A 26,362-nucleotide genomic window follows, 5' to 3' on the forward strand; every position below is an offset into this window, starting at 1 on the left:
TGAATAAATCACCAGGCATGGGGATGAAACTTAACCTGTTGGCACAATACAGCTGCATTTTCAAAAAATATCTGATGAAGTTTTCATCAAAGGCTTTTCAGCAAATTTGGCAGTTATGGAATAACAGGACTGTTATTTTTTATGAATTATTAACTGGTTAAAAGTTGAAATCAGGAACAGTGCTCTTTAGGATCTATGCTTGGATTATGCTTTTTAACTTGTTCATAAATTATAGTAATGTAGGAATCACTAATAACTAAATAAGTTTGGAAATGATAGCAGAGTATTCAGAGCACGAAAACCTGAGGTGATTGGGATCCAGAATCCCCTCTTTAAATTGGATGAGTATTAAACAATAAATAAGGTTTGATTTAAATAAATGTAAGTAAACATATGGTTATTAGTGGAAAATTTGCTCTGATGGACAAAGTTCTTTAATCTCACATACATATTGCACATATAAAGGGGATTTCAGATGTTTGTACCTAACTAGGATAAAAAAAAGATAAATACATCAATGAAAACAACAGTTCAATATGCAGTGGCTGTATATTCCATGCAGGGGATAGAAACAAACTAAAATAAAACTGTCCACATAAATCTATCATACATCAGAACCTGGAGCATTGTATACATTATGGCCCTTACTTGAAACAGATGTAAAAACAGAGCTGGAAGAGCCCAGAAGGCAAGGAAAATGATAAGACTGAAGTATATTAAACAGAAGTACACTCTGTGGCAGGGGTGAAATCTAAATTTTTTTTGCTACTGGTTCTGTGGGCGTGGCTTAATTAGTGGGCGTGGCTTGGTGGTAAGGTGACTGGGTGGGTGTGGCCAAGTCAATGTCACTTCTTTGCCCTTTTTTAACCTACAAAACACAACACAACAGGCTCACCCACAATGTAAAAGCAGCTGTGCTAGACCCAAAATGGCCCCGCAACAAGCAGCCACAAAAAGCCCAAAAACCAAACTTTCACACTTTACACACACAAAATTCCACATACAGCTTTGTGAGATTTTGTGTGTTTGTGTAGTTAGAGTGAAACACTACAGAAACACACTAAATCTCAGAAAGCTGCACAAATATTATTTTATTTTAATTTATTTTTATTTTTTATATAAAAGCAGCTAAATTTAAAACTTCCTAAACTTTAAATGGCTAGGTCTAAAAAAAGAACAACTAAAAAAAAACCCCAATTAACTATTTCTTTTAAAGCTCCCAAAGGGGAAAAAAACTTACCCAATAGAACAGGGGTCTCCAACCTTGGCAACTTTAAGACTTGTGAACTTCAGCTCCCAGAATTCCTCAGCCAGCTTTGCTGTGAGTTGAAGTCCACAAGTCTTAAAGTTGCAGATAGCTCACTCGGCTGCTCACCGATGAGCTTGATTGCAGGCAGAGAGATTAAGTTGCTTGCTGATGCAACGGATTGCAGGTATTACAGCAAGTGAAGCAAGGCAGGCATTGCGACCAGCAGCTAAGGTAAGCAAGGGGCGGGGGGTGGGGGTGGGAAGAAAAAAGAAACTTTTTTTCTTTTACATGGCTCTGGCGATCCAAGCTGAGTTGCTTGATTAGCAGGCAACTCAGCTAGGATCGTCAGAGCCATTTAAAAGGAAAAAAAAGGCTCTGATGATCACGCGGCTCAGCAGGGCGGGGGAAGGGATTTTTGCTACCGGTTGTCTGAACTGCCCGCCACCATCGCTACCTACTCGCCCGAGCCAGTCCGAACCGGGAGCATTTCACCCCTGCTCTGTGAGCTTGAAGCTCAGAACATAAAAGTAGTACTAATTGTTTTGCATAAACATTCTTCCAATTACTTCTAAGTTAGTAATCAACATTCTGTACTGCTTTTACAAGGAACTTTACATAGCAATAAATCTCACCATCAAAAAAACAAACAAACCCAAAGGCTTTCTTATAAAGAATGGAACTCACCTTTAAAATGGCATGATAGATGAGTGATCCTATTTGTTGTTGTGTAACTGACTGATTGTTGACACGAGAATATAAGATCTGCATGAAAAATTGTTTTAAACAGAAAATATAAAAAGCTTTTATTGAAGAAAAAAAATAAGATTTTGTATAAATTACAGGACTAATTGAAAATCTTAAATGCTGTGGCGCCAGCTCTTTGGAACATTATTCCTCCAGAGATTATATTGGTCTTGACTCTGTCAGTCTTTCACATGGACTTAAAGAAATAGTTTTGTCACTGGTCCTGAGGTTTGGCAGTATGGCAGAGACTGTGCAATGGTTATATGGATCTCTTTTTTGATATTGTTTTTTGCCTTAGCTATATATTACACGTGGTTGTAAAAACATCAATAAAAATGGGGTACAACACTAATATTGCACAATATATATATGCCCTTCTCTCGTGCCCAATGCAACATTTATTCCATGCCTTATCCACCCCCAAAACTTTAGTTACATCTATTTCTCATGGTGAAGATGAAATGATAATTATTATATAATGTAAAGTATTTTAATATTAGGAGATTACCATCACTGATTGGTGGTGATGGCAGCATAGCATTAAGGTTGAGTAAAGGTGTTTCAAATCAAGGGTTACAGGCAGTCTCTTAACCATCAGCAAAATTTAAAACATTTATAGTAATACAAAGTGTAAATTACCATTGGTTCATAGTTTATTATGATCTTTTTACATATGGGACATGTTTCAATAGTTGCACGTATCATGCAGCAGTTGAAAAATGCCAAGCATACAAATCACCTTGAAAACAAGAGAGAATTACAATGCAGATTATTCTTTATTATCAACTAAAACACAAATCTTGTAATAGTTTCCTTTTTTAAATAGTTCATCTAGTTCTAAATTTGATTTTTGTATGGGGAGATTTACTGTGGGGAGTATCTATTTATAAAACATGAACAATGTGCATGCTAACAAACTAACACATGTTCACAATCAATAAACTTACTTGCTTTGCATAATCATCTGGCATCTTTTCTGTTAGATCTAGATGGCTGTTTAGTTCTTTGATCCAGAAATACACAGAGTCGCTGTTAGGGATATCAGTAACAGAAGAACAATCTGGCTCATTAAATTCTGTCTGTGTGAGATCTTCTCCTGGATTGCCAAGTAATGAATGAATTCTAACAATCAAAACATAGTAGAATAACCACATGATTCAGACTGCAGAGTAATAATCCCAGACAGCATAGCTAAATCCATGTGGAGAAACTAACAGAGGCAGAACTTTTAATTACAGTCAAGAGAGCAGTTTGACCTCTCCCACGAGGTCACATAATTAATGGCAAATTGAAAAAGATAATAAAATCGGTGTAATTATTAAGCAGTTTCATAATTGATGAAGATTCATAATTTCACAACTGTTTATTTTATAGTGCAGTTTGTGCTTTATAGCAATTTAGAGTTTTTATATTTTTATGATTACATTAAGATGTTTTAGACTGCGCAATATAAACTGCTTCAAGTACAACAAAGAAACTAATAAAAATGCATTATTTTTACCTTTGATCCCTGTTTTCTGGGTGCAGGATATAAGTTGGCAATTCCTCTGGGGAAGGGATAGCTGGGTAAGATTTTATACAATCTGATCTTTTAGGCCACATAATATTCTGCTTATCCTAATCAAAGGGAAAAAAAATCATAACATGATTTTGTTAATCATCACATTTGATGTTAGGTAAATCTTTTAGCATATGATATAATAAAACAGGGAGCAAAATTTTCCAAGTAAATGTGGCCAATGACAATGATTCCAATTTATCTAGTCCGATCCCTGTTCCTAGCAGGCTAATGCTTTTCAAAAATCAAGCAGCAATTTATGAAGCTCTGGGCACTACTGTGGCTATAATTTTATTCTTATTTATATTACACATTATAGCAAATTTAAAATATCTGAACTGGAAAGGAATGCCAGACTAACTGAAGTCTTACTATTGTATTACGTACTATATGCTCAAAATATTGTGTATATTATAAAAAGCTTTCACAATGTCCAGGCCAGAAGAAAAGTAACATTGCTGTTGTATTATTTACCCTATAATCATCAGCTTCCAAACCCCATAATGAGAATACAGAATGAACCCAAGGAGTCGACTCCAAGGAATAACTGAAGTCACTGCTGTTGACTTGAAGTTCAGAATTCACAGATGCCATTGTAGCAATTGAAGAATCACCACCAAACTGCAAACAGCAATACAGGAATGAGAATGAAGGATAGAACTGAAAACCTCAAGACATTAAAAAAAACCTTTCTTACAAAAATAATTTAACTAGACCCGATTTTGTTTGGAAATTCTGGAACATTCATGACACATCTAAACTAACAAATAATACATATGATTTTTGGGGATGCTCTTGAATTAGCTTAAGAGGCAAAGAAATTCCTTAGGTACATATATCACTTGATTTTTACATTTCCTTAAAACACTTGTTGAATGTAACAGAAACTGAAAGCAATACTTTTATTATTATTATGCATATTCAAGCAAACAAGGGAACATATGTCTGGTAGAGGGGTTGTGACTCTAGGAGCAGATAACCTTCTCCAACACTTCTTATTTCAATCAGACACAGAATTTGCTTCTGAAGCCCTAAGAAAGAGAGGCAGATAAGTGCTAAAAAAGAAATGTTAAAGTTCTAAAAAATAAACTCTTCTAGTCAATTGATAGCATTAAAGAATAGGGAATTTATTTATTTATTACATACTTAAAGGAACTATAGGGCATCACAATAAAATCTGAGTGATATACAACTCCCCAATCCATAATTTGGGGTTGAAATAATCAAATTTAACATTAAATAGGACATTGATAAGTACAGGAGAATGATGGTTTTTAACTATAAGACAGAACTGTTTTATTAAAAGTGATTTTTCTCTTTAGTTTTTTTAAAGCAATATTCAATAAATATTAATAGTATTCAATTTCTATATTTCAAAAATGGATTGGTAGGAAGGAGTGGCGAATAGATGGAAATTTATGGAAGGCCTGAGATTGAGAATTATCTGTATAAAATCAACAGGCAAGGGGTGTGCTATATTTTATTTTTCTTTTCCAGAACTAAAAATATTGTGGGGAAAAAAGAGAAGGAAGGAGTATTATGTATGTTTGCTACCTGGGGTTACTTATAAAGTAATAAACATGGGGGAGAGATAAAAATCTAATAATAAAATAAAATAAAATAAAATAAGTAAAGTGATTTTAGCTTGGCATCTGTTCTTTACTTAAGCTTCAATAAAGGTAGTGTCATAGAAAGGAAAATGCCTTTCCACATCATGGTACTGAAGAATCTCCATTTTTCCATGAGTTAAAGGCATGTAGCAATATATTTTTTGTGGAAAGAGGAAGTTTATGTCAGAAGACTCTGAAAAAGCCACTAGTTCCAAAACGAATGATCAGCATGCTTCATTTGGGCATAAAGAATTGAGAACTAGAAAAGATTATTTTCTCTAACAGAGATTAAGATCACATTAAAGGATACTCTGGAATAATTCCATCAGATTCAGGTGTACATTTGCAGTGTTCAGGAATCTAGTAGAGGATGGAACTGAGAGTTCAAATAGAGTTTTAGGGAGCAGGTTACACATCGTCATTCCTAAATTTTGTTTAAAAGCCTTGCTGCTGGTAACTTTTTTAAAGGCATCTCATGATGACTTTTGTTCACCTTTACAAATCATGGGTCACAAATACAAATTCAAGACAAACCTCAACATATTCAACATTTTCAAACATGTCACCACGATGATAACGGACTGGTTGGTCCCACTGGCAATGCAAGCTCTGCTGCTGATTGCCCAAATGACAAATCTGATGGTTTCCTGCAAGATATAAAAACACGCATAGATGGACAGACAGAATATTTAGAAATATCTGTTTGACAACAGCTATAATGAGCTACAGGACAAAAATCTGCAGCATAGTTTAGGTTTCTCTGGAACTCTTTAAATAATTCAGAGAGCTCCCATTTTGCAAGTTTATAGATACAACTTTAGAGAGATGTGCATACCTCTGCCTTTTGTACAATGTAGTTATCTATTTCAGAAGGAAGTCACAACTTAGGGAATATTGCTACAAATGGTCCCATGACCTTGCAAGGTGGCTGTCAACTGTCCCTTTGGCATATGCAGCAAAAAAAAAAAAAAAAACTCCTGGGAAATTATTTTACTAAGAGTATAACTTTACTGATAGAGTCATACAGGCACAGAAGAAGCAAAACTAGCTGTGAGGTTTCATGCAAAAAACAGCATAGTTAATTTCTCCTTTTCCCCATGTGGGCCACTCATTGTCCATTGTGGACCAATCCAACACATTCTTTTTATTTTGGGAAAACAATCTGCGCCTTTAGAAAGTTCCCATCGCACGGCCTTGAAATATCAGGATCTTCTCAGGCCGCAAACAGCTCGCATAGATTCCTCATCTCCCAATACATTCCAAGCATTCTCCTCCCCCCTCCTTTCGTTTCTGTTGTCAAACTGTGAATAGAGATGTGTTACGAGTCAGATTTGACAGTGGCTTTCTGGGAAGAATACAAGGAATGCTTGAAATGAGATTCTGAAAACCTTCACATTTCTACAAATTTTTATCTGTAAAGTAATGCTGACTTTGATTAAATAAACCAGAATTTAACAATAAGCAATTTTTAAAATCATGCTAACATTTATCTGGAAAGTACTCTGCTCAATGTGTATTTGAATACAGAAACCTTGGTTTTCCTGAAACAGAATGGAATTCTTTAGACAACAGATATGGGTGCCTATTTGGCTTCCATGTTTCTTTAAGAACATTTGTTATATAAACAGATACCTAATTGTGCCTCTTTTGCCATCTGTGTTTCATGGATAATATTCCTCAGGATCTGCTCTTCCTGAATTAGTTTGTGCTTTTCTAAAATTTCCTGCTGTCTTAAGTAATGGTCATGTTGCTTCTGATATTCCTTCAATTCGTTTAATGTTCGCTGAAGCGATCTTAAAAAACATCAGAGAAAATTCCATTCAGCTTGCTTTAAATTGAAATGAACTTTGGTACTAATTTTGTATTAGATTAGATGTATTGTTTTAGATTGTTGTTACTAGACCCAATCATATATTACTTTTCTATTTTAAAATTAATTTTATTATTATTACTTCAAAAAATAACAATGTTAAAAGGGAAAGGAAACCAAGAATCAAACAAGAATGAATTTTAAATTATGTTTTTTAAAAAAATAAGGTTATACATTGTTTTAATAATATTTTAAATCATAGTATGCAACTGATACAAGAATAGTTAAATATGATGTAAGTGCAGAAACCCATTAGTTTTCCTCTGGTGACTATAGAATGAAGAAAGGCCTACCTATGTTGAGCTTCAAGTTTCTGCTCAAGCTTTTGCTGGCATAGGACAGCATGCTTCCTTTTAATTGCTTGCTCAAACCCTGGCTTGGCCTGTAAAGCATGATCATAACATAAAACTGAGTGGTTGTATTCCCCAAGCATCTGAAAAAAGATTGAGAAGGAAAAAGGTTTGTCAGCTGAAATAAAAGTTATAATAGACAAATCAGTTATGAAATTTCAACTATTATCTTAATTACTAATTTCATCATGTGACTGTATTGGAGATAAAGTTATGGTTACTATATTATTAGTTCAGTGAATTTTCTATTCCCCTTCCCTAATAGGATATAAATGATCAACTAGTTTAAGACAGAATAATTTGTAACAGAGTAAAATAATGCAATATTATTAAAGAGAACTGAAATTAAGGTCTTATTTACTGCATATATGTTTCCTAAAGTATAATAGCTGGTGAAGACATCACTGTAATCCAGAGCAGCATGGACTACAATAGCTGCATCAGCAGAGAAATGAGCTCTGTGTAATACATTTGCCAGATTTATCAATGCAACATCTTTATTATGCCTGAAAGAGAAAAGAGACAAATAATAATGATTATTGGTTTTATTTTTTCTAAATAGCTAATAGATTTCTAATATATAAAACAGAAGTAAGTAGTAGTCGGAAACTGGAGAAATGCATTTCATTCAAACTGATAACATAATACACAGTTAACTATACACAGTTGATACCAGTTGATAAACTGGTGGCCCAACCCAATATGAAGGATTTATTTCAAATTTCAAATTGTATCTAGTTTGCTATCCAAAAAGTAACTTTAAGCACATGGATTGAAGAATTTTGTAGATAGGGCTACTAGTTTAACTTAATGCTAAGAAGGCAACAATATAGCTAACACTTCCAATTAATAGCAGAATGAAAATTTAAATATGAATGAATCTGTGTATGTTTGTATATCTATATCTATCTGAGTTATAATAATAACTTTAATAAAAAAATTACCCTACTGGCACAGCAAAGTAAGTTATAATTACATGCATTTACATTCTAGCCTAGGAAACATTTTAAAGTTAGTAGGACTGCACTTTCAGCTACACTGAAAGACATCACCTTGAGTAGTACGAGAGAGAGCATTGTGAAAGTATCATGGCATATAATTTATATTTAATAATTTAGTTCAAAATAATTGATAGCATTACTGTACATCAGAAGTAGCTAAAAAGAAATGATTGAGCCAATATATTACATAGATGTAATACTACTTAAATATACTAAATGAGGTATTTATTCATTGATCAATTTATATTACACATTTCCTCCGGGATCTTGATCTTTGTTTCCTCCAACTGAAAGTGAGCAAGAGCAAACAGTAATAGTATATATAATTAGCCCATCAGTCCTGAAATTCTCAGTTTCCCCATTCATATTGTATTTCAGAAAGTGGGCGACCAGAGACATGCCTGCTCGGTGCTAAGCCGGAAAATATAAAAAGGGACTTATGGTATTTGGCACTAGATATCATTACAGCGGCGAGACTGACGTATGCTCAACTCTGGAAAAATCAAAATATCCCAACAGAGGAGGCTATTATAAACAAATTTTTAGAATGTGCGGAAGCAGATATGCTAATTAAAAAATTACAGGATAGAGAGCAAACACAAGTAGGTTTAGCTTGGGACAAATTCTATAAATGGTTAGAAAAGAGGAAACTATAACCCACATTAGGTGAGGAATGGTATTTAATGAGAAATTTATATTACATAGGATAAGTGAGGTCGGATAGACCTAATTGATGTATTAAGGTATATAAGCTGTTCTGTCTTCTCCGGAATATAATTTAGAGTTATAGTACCAAATATTTGTTCATTAAGGTACTATATGGAAGTACGTATGTTTATTGTTGTATTGTTTTTTGTGTGTCACTTTGTTGTGTTGTCTTTTCTTTTTAACCGAAATGTAAATAAAGATTTTTTTTTTTTTAAAAAGAAAGTAAATCATACTGAGGCCTAGTAATAATGATAAGTTACTGCATGAGAGCCTATATAACTGCATTTCCCATCAATCCTAAATGATATGAAAACCACAATTAACTTAATTTGCATATTATATGTTATGTTCCTAGTGAAGCTTATCTATCACTTCCCCATATATATCTTACCTTGTAGAAAAATGGAGAGCTCGCATTGCACATTCTACTACTTGATACGGGTCATTCTTTATTCTCCAATAGAAGGAAGCCATATTGTATAACACCCAAGAAGATGAATTCTGTAAAAAGAATAATAAACATGGAAAGAAACGATGTTCTTTTAGCTCCATATGAGCCCGAGCAGATTTTAAACATCATTCCAAGTTTATAATCTTTGTGCATATGATTATAACTTTGTTGGAGTTATTTTTCCCCCAAATACTTTTTATATATCATACTGTTGTATGTATGTATATGTATGTACTGCATCAGACCTTTTAAAGAGAATAAGGAAATTTTTGGAAGCTGCACTTTGTGAGGAGAATGACAACTGCAAACTGGAGCGAGTTATATCACATACACAAATACATGTTAGGCTTTGTGGGAGGACTTATTTTATAACTGGAATATGCCTTGTTATAACAGTTATTCCATCCTCTTCATAAATTTCTCATTTCAAAATGATGAGAAACTGTACTGTCAGTTTTCAGCAGTCATGGTCAAAATGGGCATTTAGGGTTACGGAAAGATGAATCAGGCCTCAGGCTGCCTAAGCTTGAAAAGCTGCATCTAGATAATGCTGATTTAGACAGGACAGCCAAAGTAGTGACTATATTAATACCTTCAAGAGACCTTCATATATGCGATGTCCTATCTCTTCTATACTTCTTCCTAATCGTCTTGATAGGTAATTCAATACAGGATCTTCTTTAGGTAACAAGGGTGCAGAAAGATTAACTCTTTCTTGAATTCCCTAGATAAAAAGAGGAAAAGCATTTGAATTCTTAAGATGGCTTGACTTTTTAAAAAAACAATCCACCCCTTAAACCTAATTAGACTTTATGGCATAATTGAAAAGGAAGGTAAGATAAAGGAATCTCTGCAGATTTTACTCTGCTAGTTGTTGCCAATTTTAGGGGATGGTGCTCATCTCTGTTTCAAGGCCATTGAGCTAACGCTGTCCGAAGAAATTTCTGTGGTCATGTGGCCAGCATGACATCACAGAGCGCTGTGACCTTCCCACTGTAGAGATACCTATATATTTACTTGCATTTGCATATTTTCAAGCTGCTAGGTTGGTAGGAGCTGGGGTGAGGACAGGAGCTTACCCTGTCATGTGGCACTTGGGTCTTGAACCCAGGCTGCTGGCTTTCCAGCTGACAAGCCCAGCATCTTAACACCTGAGCCACCACGCTGCCCTATGGCATAATTGTGCATATATATTTCTCAAGTATAATAGATTTCATTTTGAGGTGTGCAATTCTTATTAATAAAGTAAGAAGTATCTGGATGTGTGACATCATGATAATATAGGTGAACATTCTTTATAAAAAAAACCCAATAAACCAAGCAATGCCATTCAATAGAAACCGGTTATTGTTTCACCATATTTAGTTTACCTGCCTGTATTCTAATAAAAAATATAGTAGTTTTGAAAAGGTAACTATTATGATTTGGACAGCAAATTTATTTCAGTGTTTAAAGTTCTGGACTAGCAGGGAAACCTTAGTTCTAGTACTGTCTTAGTCTTGAAAGCCAGCTAGGTGACCTTAGACCGATCTCTTTCTCTTAGCCCTAAGAAGGCAGTAGCAAAATATTTCAAAGAATACTGTTAACCGAATCCTATGGTCATTAAGTCAGGCGACTTCCTGTCGATTTTCCACAAAAAAAAAAAAAAAGACAGCAGGAAGTTCCAAGTCTCAGGCCGGCAGGCAGATAAGCTGCTAATGCTGGGTTGGGATGGAAGTGAGGAGGTGCAGGAGAGAATTATGGATGGTACACAGGAGAGTGTACAAGAAGGTGTGAAAGAGGCACTGTGTGGGAGGATGTATAGTGGAGATTAGGGTGCACAGCAGAGTATACAAGAGGCACAGTGCAGGTCAGAAAGAGTATGCAGGGGTGCATGACTAGCCACCATAGTTGAGTGCAGAGGGGCTGGAAAAGGTGTTCAGGTGGAAGAGATTTACTCAGCAACTTGCCATCTTCTCTATCGTGGAATACATGTGAGAAGCTGGCAGGGAATGTCACAAAGGGTGATCATGTGGCACTACAAGAAGTCGTAAAAGTGAACCAGTTGCCAAGAGCTCAGATCGCAATCATGTGATCACAGGGATGCTGCAACCGTTGGTATCCGAGGACCAGTTGTAACCATTATTTGTTTAGAGCTGTCATAACTTCAGTTGCTGAATGAATGTCTACGTATAGCTGCTTTAAATGATAATTTGTAACACTTCTCAAAAATATCATGAAAAGTACCCAGATGCAACCATTAGTGCTACAACCTGATAAACAATACATGGTTTTATTGGGTAACTTTAAAAGCATTTTAAATATATTTACATTACAGTCTGCATTGGTTTAATATGTTGGATCTTTGGAGCTTTTTATGTTGCTGCTTAAAAATAAGAGCTTATGGGGTAATGATTTGTATTATGCTTGAAAATTAGTTGCCTTGGTAGGGGTGAACTGATCTGAAATGTAATTTACAAATCTTTCAAATGATAGGTGCTGTGTGTCTATTCAGAAATAAGATTCACTGACCTTAACTAGTTTAAGTGGACATAATATCACAACAACTAGAAAATCTATAGTTGTCCACATCAAATTATGATTTCTTTGCCAAAGTGGTTTTCTATACAGATCTTAAAATGTTTATACTCTCATATACAGACTTTTGCATGCACTTTGCCAGAATTTTGTTATTGAACTGAAATATTCAATAGGAGAAATGAAGTACAAGGCATAGAAAAGGCATGGAAAAGAATAGTTCTGGCTTGATGTGCTAAATACCTAATGATATTAGGTAACTGAGTTCATTCACATGGAACCATGGTTCCAAGGAAATCATGTTTCAAACTAGAAAATCCTTAAAATTTAAGCTTATTATTCTACAGGAATGCTTTGCTCCTTCAATAATTCAGAAGGATATAAAGCTAACTGTGTTTATGCACAGGACTGTTTATAAGCATACAAAAACCAAGCTGAGATTGAAAACACAATACAAAAAATAGGTATAGTTGTTTAAAAAACAATTAAAAAACTGCGGCATCAAAACAGTTATTATTTCTGAATTCTCTTTTACTGTGCTAATGACACCACTAAAGTTTTCGGTCTGCAGTATTTCAAATATTAATATAAGCAATTACTTACTCGTAAATGCTGAAATGCATGAATGCTGTATGGTAGATCTAAAATTTTAGTACATTCTGGTTCTTCTAGGTCTAGAGGTAAAGGAGACTTTGTATCTACATAATCTTCAGGACTAAAGCATAAGAATAAATAAATAAATAACAGAGTTTTGGTGCACAAAATAAATTACAAAATACTAATTAGGAAAAGCAATGTAGGAATACTGCCAAAAATAACTCTACTAAAACATTTTTTTCCTGTTATCACTTCACTGTTCATTCTTCCATCTCCCAAAACAGCTCTAATTAACATAATAACCAATTATCCAAGCAGCTTGTTACCAGCTAGGAATTGTTATGATATCCCCTTCCCTTCTAAAATTGCAGCTTTTTTTTTTTGTACAATTAGCTCTCATAGTACCTGATGTCTTTGCTCTCTAAGGTGATATATGTGCCATCATAAAGATCCAAATCCCCCAAGGGCACCTTTGCTTTAATACAATCAGGATCTTCTTTATTATGCCTTTGTTCCAATCCTGTATCTCTGTCTTCATTCTCCTCTATATGGATCTTCTGAGCTACTAATTGTTTCTACAAAAAACAAAACCCAAAATAAAATAAAATGCATTGTTCAAAATACAAATATTACCAAAATACATATTCATTTATGTTTCTATGAAAGTGACATGGCAATTAGCTCTTGTCCCTTAACCTCATGCACAGTGATATTATTGTAATGATCTGAAACTTATTTGCCTATTTTTTGAGGTTGGGAACAGTTAGGATTATGAGAGTTAAAATGGAAGTATTAAGTCTTAGGCTCACTTTGTTATTTTTTAAAGAAAAATTTGCCAGAGATAATTCTGCTGAAAATTAAGATATTTTACACCTAAATCATACAATCAAAAACTAGCAATTGAATTGGCTTATTGTTTTTTAAAAGTAACTTTCTGCTTATTTGGTACATGGGCGCAAAGAAGAACCTTAAGTGTAAAAGTCAACACCCACCCACCAGTAATTTATTATACAACTATAGTCCAAAGGGTTCAGTAAAACTCTCAAAAAGGACATGCATCAGCTTGGATGACCAAAGTAATATAGTAGTAAATGTACACTACTAAAAATGTAGAACTGAGGCTAAAACTTCCAGACTCAATATTTTTAAGACTACAAATTCATATTGCAAAAAAAAATTATTGTTTCCTACTTTTGTTTGCCAAAAAGTTGATTTTGGTAATAAAATCATCACATCAATCTTACCTCCAGCTCTTTGAGGTAGTTAACAGTTGTTTCTTGTCTCATTAATATTACTAAATCATGAGGATGTTTCAGATTCATTGGTGAGTCAACCTGCAAAACAGTCCAAAATAACCATTGTTATGATTTCTTCCTTCAAACTGACTTTCTTGCATCCTTCTGAATAAACTACCCTAACCTAGTAAATCACACTGTAGTATCTTCAGAATGATGAACGCTCACATCTTAGTTATTTAAGCTTAAGGATGGTTCCTATTTGGCTGAAAACGATATGGTGTTCAATTTTGACACGTTTTACATTCCTAGTTAGAAAATTGGTATTAAGCACAGTTCTGGACCTAACAAAGAATTGCAATTTAAACTACATAGGGTTAAGGTTTTGAAACTAGGAAACATACATTCCTACTTTTTGTATCTTTTTGCCATTGTTACAAACTAGGAAAAATAACAACTGAACAAATAAAATGCAAAATGGTAACTGAAGTGTGCTGTTGTCTAGACAAGACAAAAGTAAAAGTAAAATTCATATTCACAGATCTTTAGAGAATATTCTGGAAAGAGGGAAAATTATTTCAAATAATGTAAACTATGGTATGATCAATTTTTCCCTAACTGCCCTGCTATTCAAAAGCAGAGAAAAGAAAATTCTACTGCATAATAGAGAACACTATTCAATGGACATTAATAACAAAAATAAATACAAACATGTGAGAGGCTCATCTAAAACAGATTTAAAACACGTTTAAAGCTAGATTACACTAGTTTTTCCTCCTCCCCCTCTTCACAGGGATACTTCAGGTACCACATTCAATACTTATAGTTCAATAATCAAATGGAATCTATCTGTCACAAAAATGTGTATATTTCTGGTCAATGACTGGAACAAAATTATTTGTTCAGAAATGAAACTGAACTAGCTCAGTTGGCTCTGAAGAGATAGCTTCAAATGTTAGCAGAAAGGCTGAATTCTTATTTGAATGCATTATAGATAGAAAATCTCTGTGTATTTCGCTGTGCCCTCAAAACCTTGTTGTTCCGCCAGGCCGGGCTATCAATGTAAAGATTTTAATTGGTTTTAAATGTGGGATTTTAAATTTGGGGGTTTTATAATTGAGCCAATTATTTAATAATTTTAATTATTTTTAAATTTTGTCTGTCTTTGTGCTTTTAATCAGGCTGTACACCGCCCTGAGTCCTTCGGGAGAAGGGCGGTATAGAAATAAAATAAATAAATAAAAAAAAGTCAGATTTTTTTTTTTAATTTTAAGAGATGAAACAGGTGACTTAAAATTCTCCAGAGTTTCTGGCTCCCATTTACTGGTTAATATCCTCCCCAAAGTCAGAACTTTGGGTCTACCCAGTCCAGAGGTGCTCGGGGAGCTGCAAAAATGGAGCTCCTTGGCTGCAGATTGTGAATCTCAATACTCAGAAGTAAGTTCCATCCAAAAAACAAAACAAAAACAAAACAAAAAACAACAACAACAAAAAAAAACCCGACAATGGAATCAAAAGCTTTAATTGTGTGAGAAATTAAATGTTCAGGAAAAATTAATTAATGGGTACACTTGACAGAAAAAAAAATCTACTTTCAGAGGCATCTAATTTCTGATTTTGTTTTAATACCACTAAAAAGTCTGCAAGTTCTGCATTTACAATTATGATACAGCATTTTGGCCAAGCTATTAATATTTCAGGGACAGAACAATGTTTTTACACATCAGGATGGAAAACTGAAGAAAAGTTTTCATCCCAAGAGGTTTTTCTAAAAAGCAGTAATTAAGTTAGTCCTAAAGACTATGTACACAAAGGACCAGTGACATGAACAGATTAAAAGCCAATAAACAGGTGAATGTAGAAGTGGAATGAAACCTAAAAGGAAAAGAAAATGAAAAGAACAGAATTATTTTATAGACAAAAGACAGATGAGAACATAGTTTGGGAACAAACAAACAACCCACATGGGTTAAACTTAAGTCAAGGGAACACAACTTCAGCTGCAGTGCTTTCCTATTGCTTTTTTAACAAGTGAGCTGACCAAGGTCCTGAAGAAACAGTGTAAAGATCTTTTGGTGATGCATATTTAGAAGGGAAAGCATTTCATGAATATAAACTGTTCACATGAAGAAACAGAACTATAGATAGTATAGCTGAGGGACTAAAGTATGAGAAAATAATAATTCAGCTATGGAACAAGGAATTGGAGATTTCCACAGAGAACTAGGGAGGGAAATTAGTCTGTGCTTCAAGTAGTTATCAGCACACTTTCAGCTAACACCCAAGCAACTCTCAAATCTATATATTTGTAGATTAAAGAGACATAACTTTTTTTCTAGATTTTCTTTTGTATTAAATATTTTACTGAGCCTTCAGAATTTTATCCATATCATCCTTACTCTCAATCCAATTTACATATTATAAACCGTATAAGAAAATATGATTTCTTTTCCAAAGAGAAAATGTTGGATTAAATAGCAGTAGTTTAGCCTTAAACTACAGTTGATAACTTTCAATGGATATTGGATACTATATTCACTGAAATTCAAAAACCTGTGCCAATACCTATTTTTCAAAAGAACTATATATTGCAATATTACTTTTAAGGCATGTAGAATCCAGATAAAAACAGAATCATTAGCTACCGAAGCCATAGCAGTGACATCAGTATTTTCTTCTTAGGTATCTTTCAAAGCAAGGTAAAATGGGGAGAATTCAGCTAATTTCTCACTAAAATTGAAATATTGCGTTATAATTTACACAAAGTTGTGATTTACAATTTTAATAGGAAAACTAGATTCATTTCCCTATCCCTGCATAATAGAAATCCAATCATCTCCACTTTATGTTTAAACACAACAGACATAACTCATTATTGTGTCCATAAGCAACATTTAAAAAATGACTGTACTCAATCTATAAAATCCATCTTGTAAGTGAACTGCCAAAAACTCCTTTTTGTAATATCTGATTTAATGACATGTTCTGAGAAGTTCAGATCATTTAACAGTTTTGTATTATTTTGGTCAATCCTAAAAACGAATTTGGGATTAATGTTTTAATAATATTTTTCTTTACCATTTGCATTTATCTACATTTATATAGTTGCCCATATCACATCTCTATTGACAGTGTACAATAAAATAAGCAATATAAAATAATACAACCATTTAAAATCTTAAAACAGTTAAAACATATGTGTAAATAAGACTTCTATTGATGTTACATTATAGTCAGAAGGCCTAAATCTTAACATATTCTGGGTAAAGATGCACGGGTACATGACGTAATAAAAATAAATTTGATGTTCTTCTTGGATCTTCAATCATTTCAATTAAACTTTGAAATTTATAGATCACTTTTATGTATGATGACGAAGAAACAAATTGTGGCACAGTTTTAAAGGCTGCTCATTTTCTTATTGCTAATTCTGTAGCTATTTCTATGTAATATTAAGCTTATGATCTGTTTTGTGCTTAATAGGAACAAAAATCTAAGTCAGGTTGTGTATAATTTAATACATATTATTTGTATTTTCAAAATACCACAGCAAGTCCAATTGAACCATATTCCTAACTGAATATTAAAACGTTATATGACTTAAGGTAATAAAATAGAGCAAATAAAAAATTGAACTGCACCATACTAAATGGAGCACAAAACCCTTTCTTCTCTAAATGCAACTGTTTACAGGATTAGGATTATTATAGTGTGGTAACTATTGTAAAGTAGCCGCTTTTTAAGACTATGTTGTGTACATGTAAAAAAAACCAAACCCTGGACATCAATATAAATTTGAATTATTAACAGGTAATTTCTCCCATCCTGATTCTGGAAACGGCCACCAGAAGACGCAAATATAAATCTAAGTACTAAGAGACAATTTGGGTTCTTTTTGAAGATCATCCTGCTAATTTTATGTTTAAAGAAATTTTAATAGGTTTTCAGAAAATATCTAATCTTAATTAAAAGTATAAATTGCTGAATGCCTAGCATATCTCTAAGGACACATTTTAAGGGTAATCCCTATTTTAACTTTATCAATATTCTAAAATATATATTAATCCAGTCAAGTGTTGCTTTCCCAACATATCATTCAAACTGTAATTAAATTTAAATAATACTTTTTTGTTGCTTTCCTGACAATATCATTCTGCTTTTGGCACATTATTATGTTCCTGATCTAGGAAACTGTGAACTCTTTTTCCACCTTAGGTATGGAAGCCTAAGACTGGGTCACCTCACTGGCTTGTTCTTGTGGGAATAAAACAGGAAGAAGCACCACTATATATGTTGTTACCTTGAGTTATTCATATAAAGTAAACACAGGATAAAATTCTTAGAAAAATATGCAACATCCAGTCATATTTTTTGAATTGCCTAATTCAGGTCTTCCAAGACCAGAAAACTGGTATCTACTCACTTGGTCTATTTGACCAATCCCATATTCATAGACAAGTAAAAGTAGGAATGCATTTCCCATATCTTATATCATCTCCCATTATTTTCAGAGAAACCCAGAAACTATAAGTTTAGAAAGATAAAGCCTAAGGCTCTTGGGCTTGTAGAAGCCAAGCAGGATAAATGTCTTGCAAACTGAAGAGGAAATCTTCTTTCTCACAGCTATTTCCTACCTCTTGTCTGGAGAAATAAATGTGGTGTGAGTGTGTGCCTCATAGCTGCTTCTGTTGTAGGATAAAGATTTCAGAAGAGAACTTTTTTTTTAAAAAAAGAAGTAGGTTGAAATATGTTTTTATTTTTGTCAAGGCAAGTTTCAGGTAAACCTTTGGGAAGTCTTAGTTCTCCCTAAATCAAAAGTAATTCTTAAAAAACAAACAAACAACAAAAACCCTCTAGGCAGGAAAAAGGACTTGTACAGTTGCTTCTGAGGACAGCATACAATCTGATCAGCAAATGCTGCTTGAAAACATCTGAGGGAAGCCAACCTTAGTTCATCAACGTATGTTCTTTTGAAATTTGCAATAAACTATTTTAGCTGTGCTTCTTGGAAAAGCTTAAGTAGACTGATAGTCAGATGAACTCTGAAGAAAGGTTTCAGAAGCTTTTTCCTCAACTCCAGCAAGCCTCTGCTCCTAATACTTCCTGGTCAAGTACAGAATAAAGCTCCACCCCTCTGGGCTGGCCTTAAGAGCTGAAGCCAAAAGAGTCTGCCAACACTATACTTATTGTGGAGGAGACTGATGGTTATGTTTTTCCTTATCAGGGTTCTTAAAGAACTGAAATTTCTCAAGAACTACAATTTAAAATTGCTATACAACATTGTAGTCTCAAGTCCAGAGCGGTCAGGATCCAGGATCCTGGATCAGGCCTAGATCCAGGTTGACAGACAATTTTTGAATATTCTCTTCCATCTTCATGTAAGTTTCCAAATTGGATCCTCCCCAGTTTTTATCTCAATTCTACTGAAGTGGGTTTTTTTAATGGATTGCAGTTTGAATTATTTTTCAAGTTAAAATTAATAGAATTTGTTGCATATTTACATTTTCTAAAAAAATAGTTGAATACTTTTATCATATATACTTTAAAATGTCAGCAAAAATTCTTTTCACTGGAAGGTAACAAATTTGGAAACATAAGTACAATGATTGGAGTTACTGATAAGCAAGTAGGAAAGCTGTAACCAGAATATTCCCATCTGGACTACTCCTGTCTGGACTACTGTAACACTCTCTACATGGGGCTCCCCTTGAAGAGCACCTGGAGGCTCCAGCTGGTCCAGAATGCAGCCGCGCAGGTGATTATGGGAGCGACTCGATGCTCCCATGTAACACCGCTCCTGCGCGAGCTGCACTGGCTCCCGGTGGTCTTCCGGGTGCGATTCAAGGTGTTGGTTGCCATCTTTAAAGCTCTCCATGGCTTAGGATCCGGGTACTTACGAGATCGCCTTCTACCACCAATAGCCTCCCATCGACCAGTACGCTCCCACAGAGAGGGACTCCTCAGGGTGCCGTCGGTCAAACAATGTCGACTGGCGACCCACAGGGGGAGAGCCTTCTCTGTGGGGGCACCTGCCCTCTGGAATGAGCTGCCCCCGGAGATTCGTAGGATCCCCGACCTTCGTACCTTTCGCCGCACCCTCAAAACGCTATTGTTTCACCAAGCAGGGCTGGCCTGAATGCTATTTTAATGGGTGGTTTCTATTTTAGCTCTTTCGGCCAAATTATTTAATATTTTTAAATTATCTTTTAACTTTCATATAGTTTTGAGTTTTATTTTGGCTGTACACCGCCCTGAGTCCTTCAGGAGAAGGGCGGTATAAAAATCTAATAAAATAAATAAATAAATAAATATAAATTAAACTTCTGGTTTTCTATATTCAACCGTGAAATTTAAAAGTAACTAAACTTTCCAAGTTTACACATGCTACCTATTATGTATAATAAAATAGATTTCATCTATCCCAGTTCTTGAGTTTCAGAATTAATGAGCAATCATGGCCTTTGATGAGAATTTTGGAAACTAGTCCACTAATCAACAGAAAGATTACATTGAGAAAAGTTGCAGTGTAAAGAAAACATTTTTTTTTAAAAAAGGAACAGCAACAACCAAAGATTTGTTAAGTCTAAAAAAAATATAAAAAAAAAACACACAAAAGAAACAACAGAAGAAAAACACCTAGTTCAGATAGATGAAAAATCTCTAATTTTATACAATAAGATATTTTGGGTACTGAAAGAAAATGGCTGCCAGGGAAAAGTCTGTCCATTTACAAACTAAATGCAACAATGGGCAAAATTGTTCCCTATGAACTTGTCTGACTTTGATGGAAGATCATAAGAAAATATTAGATCGATATCAAGAATAAAAAAAAATTAAATCCTATAAAAATATAATAGCATTTGTTGTTGTTAGTTGCGAAGTTGTGTCTGACCCATCGCGATCCCATGGACAACATTCCTCCAGGCCTTCCTGTCCTCTACCATCCTCTGCAGTCCATTTAAGCTCACGCCAACTGCTTCAGTGACTCCATCCAGCCACCTCATTCTCTACCATCCCCTTCTTCTTTTGACCTCAATTGTTCCGAGCATTAGGCTCTTCTCCAGTGCGTCCTTTCTTCTCATTAGGTGGCCAAAGTATTTGAGTTTCATCTTCAGGATCTGGCCTTCTAAAGAGCAGTCAGGGTTGATCTCCTCTAGGACTGACCGGTTTGATCACCTTGTAGTCCAAGGAACTCGCAGGCATCTTCTCCAGCACCATAGTTCAAAGGCCTCAATTCTTTGGCATTCAGCCTTCCTTATGGTCCAACATTCACAGCTATACATTGCAACTGGGAAAACCATAGCCTTAACTATACGCACTTTTGTTGGCAGGGTGATGTCTCTGCTTTTTAGTATGCTGTCTAGATTTGCCATAGCTTTCCTCCCCAGGAACAAGTGTCTTTTAATTTCTTGGCTGTAGTCCCCATGTGCGGTGATCTTGGAGCCCAGGAAAATAAAATCTGTCACTACCTCCATTTCTTCCCCAACTATTTTCCAGGAATTGAGAGGGCCGGATGCCATCATTTTAGTTTTCTTAATGTTGAGTTTCAAGGCAACTTTTGCACTCTCCTCCCTCACCCACATCAAGAGGCTCTTCCTCTTCACTTTCAGCCATTAGAGTGGTATAATCTGCATATCTGAGGTTGTTGATATTTCTCCCGGCAATCTTAATTCCAATTTGTGATTCATCTAGCCCCGCCTTTCTCATGATGTGCTCTGCATATAAATTAAATAGGCAAGGCGACAGTATACAGCCTTGCCAAACTCCTTTCTCAATTTTGAACCAATCAGTGGTTCTGTGTCCAGTTCTCACTGTTGCTTGTTGACTCTCATATAGGTTTCTCAAGAGACAAATAAGATGGTCTGGTACTCCCATCTCGTTAAGAACTTGCCATAATTTGTTGTGATCCACACAATCAAAGGCTTTAGCATAGTCAATTAAGCAGAAGTAGATGTTTTTCTGGAACTCCCTAGCTTTCTCCATGGTCCAGCGTATGTTGGCAATTTGAGCTCTAGTTCCTCTGTCTCTTTGAAATCCTGCCTGTACTTCTGGTAGTTCTCAGTCCACATTCTGCAGCCTAGCTTGTAGGATCTTGAGCATAACTTTGCTAGCATGTGAAATTAGTGCAATGGTGTGGTAGTTTCAACATTCTTTGGCATTACCCTTCTTTGGAATTGGAATGTAAACTGACCTTTTCTAATCCTGTGGCCACTGTTTGAATTTTCCAAATTTGCTGGCAAATTGAATGTAGCACTTTTACTGCATTGTCTTTCAAGATTTTGAATAGCTCAGCTGGAATACTGTCACCTCCACTAGCTTTGTTGTTACTCAGATTTCCTAAGGCCCATTTGACTTCACATTCTAGGATGTCTGGCTTGAGGTCAGTGACCACCCCATCATGGTTATCAGGGACATTAAACTCATTCTTGTATAGTTCTTCTGTGTAATTTTGCCACCTGTTCTTAATCTCTTCTTAATCTCTGTTAGGTCCCTGCCATTTTGGTCCTTTATCATGCCTATCTTTGCATGAAACATTCCCTTCATATCTCCAATATTCTTCAAGAGATTAATAGCATTATATCATTGTAAAGAAAATATACGTATAGTCACTAGGAGTTGAGTTCAACATCGAATATGAACACTTTACAAACAAAACAATGAAATGCTACCACCCATCAATGTTATTGCCTTCTAATGCCTATAGGGGTATTGCTGGAAATAAATAAGGTTATACAGAGGAATCCTTTGCAGCACAATTATAAATTTTATTTAAAATTAAATTCATCTGAATAAGGAACATGTGATAAACCCCCAAAATGCCCTCAAACCCATTAATGCCCATAAATACCACAATGCAAAATGTAGATATGAGCACTCCTTCATTAGACAATAATGGTCCCTTCTGCTGGCAAACACTCAACATGTGAAGAATGGAGAAAAATTTGTAATGGCATTACTTGTTATATTATATATCTAGTTATCTGCATCAATAAATAGAGTTATCCATATGTATCAGCATTTATACTGTTTATCATCTAGTAATTGCTTAATGAAATACAATTTTAAAAATTTCAGAAGAGGCAGTTATCTCTATAATGAATTATCAGTGGGTATCACTGTAAAAAGAAAAATCTAAAACCATATTCAATGATCTGGACTAAAATACTGTGTCCCTTGTATTCTCTCCAGCAGAAACTGATTAAGGCAACATTTTTTAAAATGTAATTTTTTCTTAAGGTGTGAGCTACCTAATATGAAATATGAATTAGACTATAAGCTGTGCTAATTTATACCTCCTAATATAGGAACTGGAATAATTTTTGTTGGTTCTTTTGTATTATTGAATCTGAGCTAAGGCAAAAAAACAAAACAAAAACCAGATGGTGGAGAGAGAATAGAAACATGGGAGAAAAATAAAATATAGAATTCTCTTCAAGGCTTCCTATATTAAGTAATTTCACAAATTTTCATAGCTATTGGTCATAGGATTGACCCATTACAAGACTATTCTAAATACATTTCTCAATTTCTTTTAAAAAGCCGTATAGTACATGTGCAGTATGATAAAAAGATACAAGGACCTTAGGGGATAAAGAATATATGTTATAGATCAGTCCTTGTTAAGGATCAAATGCCATTTGATGGTTATTATCTGCACTATTATTGACTGAATTTATTTTAAAAATGACAAAGCAATCTGGTTTGGTGCATTCGTAACAGTAAACACCAGAGTATTGTTCTGTCCCTGCATGACAAAATGGGACTTTGTACTCTTGAAACTCTGTTAAGTATCTCCATCTTTTACTGAATTTTACCGGCACTAAATAGCAAATGGAATGAAAGGGGAAAAGATAAAGCTGACAATGCTGCCCACTGAATCATCTGAATGAAACTATCAAAGGAAATCTGAGAGAATACAGTGCTCAGTCTAATTAATGTATCAGATAGAAATTATTTCTGAACCTAGAAGATTTTAAAAAAATGAATTAGAATGGCTTTTGCAAAGAGATGTCATGCTTATATTAGATTACATAGGCATCTGGTTCATTGCAATGAGAACAGAAAGCAGCATTTGAAACTTTATTCTCCACCAACAGTTTCTCATTGCCATATATAGGCAGGAAAATGAGAGATGTAAACTTTATGTGAAGAGTGTAGCTTTTCTCCTGGATAATTTGTCATTAAAATGGAGAACAGCTAAGAATATAGTAATGTTTAATTTACCCTCCCCTATCAGAGTTGTCTTTTCATGTAGAAACAGTGTTTTGGTTAAGGCTTTCAAATAATAAAACTGTTAAGCAAAATAATAAACAATTTAAAAAATGCATAAGAAGAAGCAAGCAGTAAAATTCCCAGAAATGCAACTGCAATTTTGTATTGCTGGATGGGGTCCCCCCCCCTTTCAACTTTAGCTTGCAATTACTAAAGGTTTGCAGTTGCAATTAGCCAGTCTAATTCATCAAAGAAAGACTGAAAAACTCTGCAAAGATGTTCTTAGGTGACTTGAAAGAGCAATAAAATGGCAGTTGTGGGTAACCAAGTACATATGAGGAAAAATACTTAAGCTTTTAAGCCATTTCTTCCTTTTGAAAGCATTACCTCAAGATGGAATAACGGGAAAACAATTGAAACAAATCAAATCATTAAGGAGCAGGCAACGCTACACATATAAAAGCAGCAAATTATTAAGGGTCCAGAGTTTCCTAATACGGAAAACTTAATATTCTAGCTTTTGGCATTGACCAAAAAAGAAAAAAAGGAAAAGGAAAAAAAAAAAAAGGGGGGGGGCAGCTCTGTATTTTCACTCCCTCTTTAATTAAGAGTCACCCCGTAGCTCGATGGCCAAACAAAACCTTCACGGCGCGTACGGGGCAACCTATTCTCAGACAACCACACGGAGAGGAGGAGATGCGCGTTGATTTCATCCTTCCTCCTTTGTGAATTCACACTGGCCCGTGTGGGGAAATTGGCGGACGCCTGCCGGTTTGGTGGAACCAGCCAAACTGTTCACAGAAGAGAGCTAGGCAAGTTATTTCTTTCGAGAACTAATAATAATAATAAAATAAAATACACAGTGAGAGAAAATATATCCTCCAGGGCAGGGGTCACCAACCTTGGCAACTTTAAGCCTGGCGGACTTCAACTCCCAGAATTCCCCAGCCAGCCAAGCTGGCTGGGGAATTCTGGGAGTTGAAGTCCGCCAGGCTTAAAGTTGCCAAGGTTGGAGACCCCTGCTCCAGGGTATTTCAAATCGCAAAGGGAAAAAACTTCCTCGGCTCGGAACTCTCTCCTCAAGTTCAGCCGTCCTTCTCAAGGGGCAAGCAAGCCTTTACCTACCCGGCAACTCTCGAGGGGAAGCTGACCCGGCTAGCTCTTCCCACCTGCCCGAGAAGGAAGGGAGAAATGTTTTCATTTCAGGGACCTTCTTCGCGTCGACCTGAAAACTCCCCTCTCTCTCTCTCTCTCTCACCTGCTGTTGGATCTTGCCGTCTTCGGTGACTACCCAGTGCGTGGTGGCGGCGCCTGGACGAGGCGCCAAGCCCTGCAGCAAAAAGAGGCCGAAGAACGAGCGCAGGGAGGCGCACGCCAGCCTTCGGCCACTCCATCCGGACGCTCCTGCTGACACCGCCATCTTCCACAACCTTAGCCTTAGCCCGCCTTACCCGGAACCGGAAGCGCTCAAGTCGCCATTTTGGAGAAGTGCGTCTGTCTCTATCGCTCTGTGTCTACATCATAAGGAGAAGTTTTTTTTTCAGTTTTTTTTTTTAAAGGAAGGGTTCGTACGAGGCGAAATTGGGGGAGTGGATATGTTCTGCGTGTAAGGGTACCTGCTGTTTGATGCGGGGATGAAAAAATACGGCGCGAGTGCTGTATAATTTCTAGAATGGCGGTAGGAAGGCGACTCTTCGATTATTATTTTTTTTAGTATCTCTATAGGAGTGCCGGAGGCGGGAGGAGGAATGTGGCGAAAGGAATGTGGGCGTTGCCTCCAAGGGAGAAGGCGCGGCCTGTTGCTTGTTTTCGTCGCCCGTCCTGCGGTTCCACGTGCAGCTCGGAGGCAGCAGCCAATCAGGAGCTCTGTGGCGCCGTCAGCCGAACGAAGTTCCACGCCCCTTTTGTTGGCGGAGCGAAGGGGAAGTTACTCCGGCGTTGCACCTGCCCTGCAGCGCTTGAAAACGCGAAGTCACTGTTGGCTCGGCCAAGGGTGTTGGCCTCGTTTCGGACTGCTGCGAGTGATTATAGGGCAGCTGCTTGGGGGGGGGGAAAAAAAAAGCGCCGAAGGATTGTTTTGGAAACTGGAAGCCTGCCCAGTTCCTCTTTTCAATTTTTGTGTGTGTATGTGGAGGAATGTTCTTTTTTTCCTGGAGACGAAACCATATGAAGAACGGCTGCAGATTTTGGGTCTGGCCAATCTAAAGAAAAGAATTAGGGGGTGACATGATAGCAGTATCCCAGGATTTGCCAGGCTGCC

At 35.8% G+C, this 26,362-nt stretch overlaps 1 protein-coding gene across 2 annotated transcripts in view; it reads right to left on the reverse strand.

The window, feature by feature from the left end:
- Positions 1-25,944, reverse strand: part of TTC17 (tetratricopeptide repeat domain 17) — a 56,107-nt gene extending 30,163 nt beyond the window's left edge. The window contains exons 1-15 of one of the 2 annotated variants that reach the window (XM_034417403.3): positions 25,719-25,944; positions 25,361-25,616; positions 13,900-13,989; positions 13,061-13,230; positions 12,662-12,773; positions 10,134-10,265; positions 9,482-9,591; positions 7,743-7,887; positions 7,325-7,464; positions 6,794-6,954; positions 5,696-5,808; positions 4,026-4,172; positions 3,495-3,610; positions 2,941-3,115; positions 1,934-2,011 (exon numbers count right to left, since the gene is read on the reverse strand). In XM_034417403.3, coding sequence (XP_034273294.2) covers positions 1,934-2,011; positions 2,941-3,115; positions 3,495-3,610; positions 4,026-4,172; positions 5,696-5,808; positions 6,794-6,954; positions 7,325-7,464; positions 7,743-7,887; positions 9,482-9,591; positions 10,134-10,265; positions 12,662-12,773; positions 13,061-13,230; positions 13,900-13,989; positions 25,361-25,522 — 1,851 coding nt within the window. In that variant the 5' untranslated portion in view covers positions 25,523-25,616; positions 25,719-25,944. The remainder of the gene's footprint in view (positions 1-1,933; positions 2,012-2,940; positions 3,116-3,494; positions 3,611-4,025; positions 4,173-5,695; positions 5,809-6,793; positions 6,955-7,324; positions 7,465-7,742; positions 7,888-9,481; positions 9,592-10,133; positions 10,266-12,661; positions 12,774-13,060; positions 13,231-13,899; positions 13,990-25,360; positions 25,617-25,718) is intronic. The other variant, XM_060687594.2, reaches the window with a different exon arrangement.
- Between the last annotated feature and the right edge of the window lie 418 nt (positions 25,945-26,362).

This window comes from Pantherophis guttatus, chromosome 1 (genome assembly GCF_059756535.1).
Source record: "Pantherophis guttatus breed Tessera chromosome 1, ASM5975653v1, whole genome shotgun sequence".
NCBI classification, from domain to species: Eukaryota; Metazoa; Chordata; class Lepidosauria; order Squamata; family Colubridae; genus Pantherophis; species Pantherophis guttatus.